The 8093-nt window shown below is 38.4% G+C and overlaps 1 protein-coding gene across 1 annotated transcript in view; it reads left to right on the top strand.

The window, feature by feature from the left end:
- Nucleotides 1-734: 734 nt before the first annotated feature.
- ODR4 (odr-4 GPCR localization factor homolog) overlaps nucleotides 735-8093 on the top strand; it is a 35665-nt gene continuing 28306 nt past the window's right edge. Inside the window, exons 1-3 of the mRNA XM_023533189.1 lie at nucleotides 735-1150; nucleotides 3678-3798; nucleotides 6085-6219. Coding sequence (XP_023388957.1) covers nucleotides 3700-3798; nucleotides 6085-6219 — 234 coding nt within the window. The 5' untranslated portion in view covers nucleotides 735-1150; nucleotides 3678-3699. The remainder of the gene's footprint in view (nucleotides 1151-3677; nucleotides 3799-6084; nucleotides 6220-8093) is intronic.

Raw genomic sequence — 8093 nt, 5'->3', positions numbered from 1 at the left:
ACCAGCCATAGCTACGGAGGCAGGCCTAGAATTAGGAGCGAGAAAAGCATCGTACTTACCGCTCTCCACCTTAAATTTCTCGTGCCGCCCCTTCAGGCCATCGATCTCGGACTGCTGGTCTGCCAAGAACTTCTCAAGTTTGTTCTGGACAGACTTAGGCAGCTTGTTCAGCTCTGTCCGCTCCAGGACTTGCTGCAACACCGCCGCCATGTCGGCTGGGCCAGGGACCGCAGCGGCAGCGGCCGACGGAGCAGAAATCGAGAAGAAAGGCGAAGACCAGGAGGACCCAGAAGCCTGGGCGGCCGCCTCTGCCACCTCGCTCGGTGGCTCGCGCGCGCCTGCCCGCCGGAGACTCCCGCGGCGGGACCCTGGGAAATCGAGTCCCGCGTTAGCGGAGGCACCTGAAGCGCCACAGCGCCCGCGCCCGAATGCGTGCGCAGCCGCTGGAAACTGTGTACGCTGGGAATCCGAGTTCAGAGGCGGCCTCTGACCCGGTGGTGCTTTTGGATTTCCGGCTCCCCTTTCCACCCGCTTCAAGCCTCGCAGGCCTCTGGGAAACGTAGTTTTTTTCTCAACCCCTCCCGGGAGCTCGATTCCGCGTTGCCCGTTCGGCTTCCTCTTTTTTCCCCGCCCCCCGGCTCTCCTTCCCCGGCCGCGTGACCACTGTCCGCGAGGTGGCGCCACATAGTACTTATCAGCCCACGTCCCTTCCCGAAGAGCAGGGCGTCCTTACCGTCAAAGCTTCGGGATGCCATGGGTCGTCCTCTTTGGCGGCTTCTAGACACTGAGCCACTAGAGGGCATCGGTCCCGGCAGGGCCGGACGGCAGGCTCCGGGCTACCGCCACGCTCTCAGTGGTGCCCGGAAGGGGGCGGGGTGGCGACCGCAGTCGCTTTGGCTGAGGCACTGCAGTGAAGGCAGGGGGGCTGCGCGCGTCATCAATCTGCGCCAGCCGACTCCGGAGACCCTGGGTTTGGAGTGGGAAGTGAGGTGTGGGAAGTCGTCGCTTTCTGATGAATTCATTGGCTGTGGATTTGGGACTAGAGGAGAATCTGGCCCCCGGAGGCTCGTATTTGCAACTTAAACTCCTTTCTCAGTCGGACTGACAGTGCGACAGATTTATCCGCCACGTGTGCACATTCTTAGCACAGGTGAGTTTCAGCCTACGGGTGTAATTCGTGTGTGTGAGGGTTGTGTGTGTGTGCACTTGGGCACAAGAGGGCTTCTTTTTCAACGCTGAAAGAAAGGAACAGAGTGTAGGAAATATATGGACAGGCACTCCGGTACAACACTTAATTCCAGTTATGACAGATTCACCTTATTCGAAACGGCATTTTAGATGCCTTTTTAAATTTCATTTTATTGTTGGTGGCGCGGTGGGCAGTGGGTAACAGTGATCCAACAGGAATTTAAGAACCCAGTTCATTTTTCAGGAAGATTTAAGGAAGCTAGGCATTTGTAACCTTTGTTTGTATGTTTTATGGTAACGTTGCAGAAGATGTTACCTTATATTTGCGTTTTTTCAATTGCAAAACTGTTGTAACAAAATTTTAAGCACATTCTTTAAAACCACTTCTCATTGTTACTATAATAGAACTACTTGTTTCCAGATCTACTTCTGTGACTTCTCAGCTGAATCTGTAGATTGTTTCATGTTTGATTACTCTTCTAAAATAATTTATTAAGTTATTTATCGAAAATAAAGCATTAATAATGTTGTTCATTCTGCAGTTCCCACAGTGCCAGTACTTTTTGTATCAGTAAAGAGCTTATTGTTGATTTTTCCCAAAATATTTTATATTAGCACTTTAAGACTGCTGGTATGTGCAGCATTGTACTATCCTAGGCCCACAATATTATATTATTGATCTACCATTTGGAAAATGGAGATATTCTGCACTTGAACTCAAAGAATCCTAAAATTAGTTAGGCTAATTCTTTATTTTGTACACTAGGCAGAGTCCAGGGAGGTTGAGTTGTCATAAGTCACAATGCTTGGATAACTTTTAAAGCTTCTGCTGACACACAACATTTCAGGAAAAATTGAACTGTGTAAGGCAAGATCTACCTTTTTAGCAGTGTCTTTTGTAAAGTATGGTTGGCTACATTTGAAAGTTTTGAAGGAACACTAAAAGAAATTATTTGACATTCAACTAGATTTCATAACCCAGTAGGTTTTTATCATTTTATTGCATTCAGAATCTTGTATTAGCATGGCTAGTAGGTGACACCTTGGAAGAAATGAAATTGCATATCATAATTTTGGAGTCACTGTCACTGTTATTCCTTGCAAGAATTAGGAATTATTAGGCTAAAAGGAAAGTAGTAAAATAGCCTTACGAAAGTTTAATATGCAGAAATGCATACTTTAAGTCTCTACTGAAAGCGGAAAGCCCTTTCTAAAGGCATTAATGATTTAAACAGTTCTAGTCTTAATCTAAACAAAAATGGTGTCAAAACCAACTTACTTGCATGGAAAAGAGGTAGGAAAAATGTAATGCACTTTGAGACAAAACTGAGCAGGCTCTTTGAAAAAACAGCATCCATTAGGCCATTTCAAATTGGAACCAATTCCTGGGCTTTAGTTTTAGAGTGATGCAAAATGTGAGTGGCAGTTTACTGGTGTCAGATATGTTACTCTAGCACATCTACAGTTGCCTTGACTTTGTTGTACTAAGATTGAAATTTTTGCAGAACTCAAATGACTGTTCTATTCAAAACGTTGCAACTGTGTTCCTACAGTCTCCTGTGTCTATTCTATAGCTTTTTAAAATGCCATCTCTTTACATGTTTGCCTCCCACACTGAATGTGAACTTGAGATCATTATTCATTATTACCTAGCTCTTTTATTCAGCATCTTCAGGTTTAAGCTACAGAAAATAAAATCAAAGGAGCATAAGCCAGTAAGAGGAATACACATATTTTCATCCATAAACTGAAGAGAGCAGAATAGGAGTTACCCTTAGTAATGGTTTAATAGAGAGACTGGTTATTCTTCGCTAAGGGCATGGATTCTAGAGCCAGACTGCTTGAATTTAAATCTCACCTTTGCCACTTGGGCAAGTTACATTACATTTCTTTTAGTAGAAAATATGCAAATGTTTGTTATTATTGCATCGCTGTTTACTCCCATAGCTCTTGTTGTACTATGAGTTACTCAGTGGCAGAGGTCAAATATTTTTCATCTTTGTACCATACCACCTGGTACAATTTCCAGCAAGTAGTAGTTCTTCATAGTATGCTTATCGAGTAAATGAATTCAATTCTGTCGGCCTTTCAGTGAGCAAATCAGAAGTAATCATTTTTCCTGTTAGAAATGAACACACCGAGGCTCAGCAATAGCTTATCTAAGAGAATGGAGGAGTAGTACATCTGAAGTAAGAAATTGGGTCTGTTGGCTACCAATTTAGTGTCCTTTCCTTTATCCCAGGTATGGAAATAAGTTTCATCTCTCATGTCAACTCTGGTTGATTGGTAGTCATTTACTGCAGCACTGTGTTGAGAATTTTGAGCTCCATTTTAACTTTGCAAGTTAGAATACCCTATTTAAAAAGCAATTGCTGAAAGGCATAGGGTAACACGGGGGCAGTAGCACTTCTCTCTATATAATTCTCCTCTTAAGAAAAACATTGCAAGTTGTGTTTTTTCCCTAAAAATACTATATTTTTTTTCTTTAGGAGATTGAATTCATTCTCAAAAATGGGAAGAACCTACATTGTAGAAGAGAATGTTGGTCAGTATCTTTTAAACGTCGATCTCCAAGGAAAGGCTTTTGCTTCTGGTCTTTTAATAGGGCAGGTATGTATCTTTTACTGTGCATTTATCGATGAAACAAATTACCTGTTTATTCAAAGTAAAGATATGCTATTTAACAGTAAACTCAAGGTTAGGGGATGGAGGGATGGCATGTAGACGTAAATTTAAAATAGATCTTTGAGGAAAAACGTGGAGAAGTAGGATAAACCTAGTCCAGGTTTGCTCAAGTCAGAACACATTCCCTTTTGACAATTTAAAAATTATTTATAATGTAGAAACTCCAAAATTAGAAATTTTACTGACTACATTACTTGTATTGTGTTTCCAAAGTGTTTTGTACGCTCTCCTAATCTTTATTAATTCCTGGTTGTTCCGTTATTTACAAAAGTACTTCTTGACAATTTTATCCCCATCCTAGTTTGTCTTACTTCAGACTTGTAGCAACAGTGGTCATATATTTTGTTGTATACTATAGTACCAATCTTATTGGATTTTTTTAAATACTGATTCAATGGAGAGGGAGGGAAAAGAATTGGGAGAAATTTGAAAATTAGACAAATTCTATTTCTCTTATAAGGTAAGCCTTGAAAATTGACACAAAATGGGCCAGAGATTTGGACAGTTACTTTGAAAACCATAAGCACTAATCTGTGTAATTGAAGGAAGACCGTATTCATCAGAAGGGAGGACTGATCAGCAATACAAAGGAATAATGAAAAAAAGAGAGCCATGTAGACCAACTGTCTATATCTGTCTAAACACTATTTAGGGAGAGCGCTCTTGGACTTGATTTTGAGACCTACTATCAAATAAAGCTCTATCGTGACAATTTTCTTTCTGGATATTTTATCACGATGGCTTAGAACCTTCAAATTGCATAATTAACTTTCCTTATTCTGATCTATCTACATTCCCAAGCTACTTATAATTTGATGCCCCGTGTTAACTACTTATAAAGAAAGCACTGTCTAGAGGACTCATTTATTTACTCTTTCATGGTCACAAATCTGATTTCTTGTAAGACAGAGTACTGACCCTGCGCTACTCACTCAACTGGTACTATCCTATGAGGCCTCTTGTTAGATAGCCCAACTGCCTCTCTTGGCAGCAATCTGAACTTCTTTTTGATTCAGGTTACTTAATATCAGTGTAGGGCTCTTTTTGCTAGGGAAAGGTTTTTCACTTCCCTTTATTTTAAAAAGTTTAAGGGAGGTAGAGTCGTAGAGAAAGATATGATCAGTAAAGATAAAGGCCAGCGAGAAATATCCTCTTCCAAACTTGCCTGATGGCACATGGACTGTTTTTGGAGTTCAAAAAACCACCATCTTACAAATGAGTCTCCCACAATTTGGGATGTTCTTTCTAGTCTTTCTTCACGCTGCCTTTTCATTCCCTCCACTATTCTACATGTTTTTCTTCCTCTTTATTCCAAGGTTCATTGCATTTCTCTCCTTCCTCTTAAGTTTATGTTTCCTACTCCTAGGGTCTGTTTCTTTTTCTTTTCAAAGTTATAGATTTTATGAAAGGAAGAGCTTTCTGAATCAACACCTACCTTTTTCTGTGTGCATTTGAATCTAACTCTCTGGAAATAACCTTTGGAGAAGTAATTTGTCTTTATTTTCTATTCTAGGATGCCACTAATGATGGGAATTTCAGGTCATATATGAGGATGACACCATGCTAACTTGTATTATCACCCTTATTTTTACTCTTTCTTTATAGGAAACTTTCACAATGAAACAGCTCTTAAATGGTCCCTAAATTTGTCTTTGGCTTTCCCACCTTTGGTTACAATTTAACTGCTATTAAAACTGAGGAACATAAATCCGATATTACTTCAATTATGTGTCTCACATCCCCTTTTTTTTTTCTGTGGACACATGCAGTTCCCCCGTTATCATTTCAGCAAAAGTAAGATGCTCAAGATCATTTGTTGCTTTATTTCATTTGTTGTTTTTGTATTTGCTGAACCATCCAGTCTTTTCAAATTAAGGAAATAAATGTAATAACTAGAAAGTTGACCAAGCATATTCATTATCTTTTAGTTTAAATGTAGTTCATTCACTCATCCAGTAAGCCATTTTTAATGACCACTTTGTGATTCACATTTTGATGTCCAAATAAATAAGGGATGGATGTTAAATATATTCAAAGGTAACATGTGTGGGAAATATTGTAAGGCTGTACATGAAAACTGTATTCTCTATAGATTCCGTTATAATATAGATATTAACAATTTAAGCTGCTATAGATATTGCTCATGTCTTAAGAACTTTACATTCCTCAATCAGATATCACTCTAATAAGCTTTTCTAATTTGTTTTTAAGTCTTCTTCACAAAAGGATTATGTGATCCTTGCCACTAGAACACCACCCAGAGAGGAACAAAATGAAAACCTCAAACATCCCAAAGCTAAGTTGGATAACTTGGATGAAGAATGGGCCACAGAACATGCAAACCAGGTCATTGTCTTCTTCTCTTTATATAGTTAAGTTTGTGTTTATTGACTGACAAAATAAAAGCCCTTTATCCTCGGGTTATTAGATTAGGACTTCAGATTACACATTCTTAAGTTTTCAAAACTTGCGTTTTTCTTACTTGAAGTAACAACAAATGGTGGAACTAGAATATGTACCCAGGGAGTCTTACTTTTTGATCTTATATGCTGTGCTTTTCCTTTGTCAACCTTTATCCATTGTATTTTTTAAGGTATATCTTGTTATGGGTCATTTAGCTTATTTCCAGTTTTTCTTTACTTTAAAATAATACTAGTTATTGATAATATAATTTCTGGTCAGATTTAATATAGGCACTGAGGGAATAAAATCTTGGTTAGTTTTTTGGGTTTTTTTTTTTTTTTTGGTAGCCTCAGAATTTATATTTTAACCAAAGCAGAAGACATTATTTCTCAAATCAGTTGTAAGAGAAATGAGATAAAAATAGAAAAGTGCTATAGGAAATAGAGTAGGGAATGATTTCATATCTGCTAATGGCTGGATTCAAATAGCTTCATATAAGGCTCTGAACTTGAAAGATAAAGAAGACTTTGCCAGTAGAACTCAGGGAACACACCGGATACACAAAGGACAGTATGGATAGATGACCCAGAGGCATAAAAGTGAATGGAATGTTAGGAGAAGAGCAAGCAATTGGGTATAATTGAAACACAGGATATAAAAAAGAATATATTTAGATATAAGAGTGTAAGGGGCCAGTTATGGATGGTTTTAGAGTCCCATCCTAAGAAGTGAGGAGTTTGTTTGGTAGATAGTAGCTCTGTGATAGACTTCAAGAGCTTCTTATTTTGGGAAGGAGTTAATATAATTGATCTGTCAATAATTTAGAAAATAATTTCAATGTGTCGGTCCAGTAAATGGAGACTGGAGACAGAACAGAAGACAGTATTTTCATGGTTTATAAGGAGAACTCCAAAGTATTAGATAAACGAATGCATGAACAAACTGATGCAATGAGCTAAAACTTCATTGCCAGAACATTTCAGAGGAGCAGTTAATATCAAGACTGTTTGGTGATCACGTAGATGGGGAGTGAAGGCATGTTGTGAGAGAGCAGGGAAGATTGCTCAGGTGTTTAGCTTGGGCATCTGGAAAGATGGTGTCGCCATCCCATGGGGAGGAGACTGATTTGGGGGTAGGTGAAAGACTGATGAGTGAATTCACTTTAAACTAGTTATTGAATGGATTATATCATCTAATAAAGAATGTTGGAATAAGGTAAATGTAGAATTATTTCTTTCTCTAATCAACTTTAACTCTTAAGCACACACATGCTTATTGGTGTTTGTGTGTATGCATTTGTGATGGGGGGTGCTATTTAGTTATTTAAAAAAATCCAAGAAATACTTAATGCCTTTTTCTAACAAAAATATTAAGTATTTTAAACTTAAGTTTCCCAAGGGTTTGTAAATATATATATATACACACACATAATGTAGAAAGATGTATATTATATACATAAAAATGTATATATGTACACATACAGAAACATAAAATTTATATAGCAAAATAGGTCAACATTTTTGCCTCTAGAAAGAAATGGTTACTTTTATGTTTGTGGTTTTGAAAAGATATGCAGGTACCCCATGCTAAATATGAAAACTATTCTTTGTTTATATGTCAAGCGTGTATTACTATAATAAGTAGAATTTATGAAGTTAGAGGGAACCACCAGCTGATGATACAATGCAGATATTTTATGGATTAGACTATGGTATCTGGTTTTTGGAACACTTAATTTTATGATCAGTTTGCTTATACGTAAAGTACACAAAAGATACCCAGAGCACTTTTATCTCTGAGTATAGATTGTAGGAAGA

This window comes from Pteropus vampyrus, unplaced genomic scaffold (genome assembly GCF_000151845.1).
Source record: "Pteropus vampyrus isolate Shadow unplaced genomic scaffold, Pvam_2.0 Scaffold98, whole genome shotgun sequence".
Taxonomy (NCBI): domain Eukaryota; kingdom Metazoa; phylum Chordata; class Mammalia; order Chiroptera; family Pteropodidae; genus Pteropus; species Pteropus vampyrus.
The sequence above is the reverse complement of the archived record's forward strand: the minus strand, read 5'-3'. Positions and strand labels throughout refer to the sequence as shown.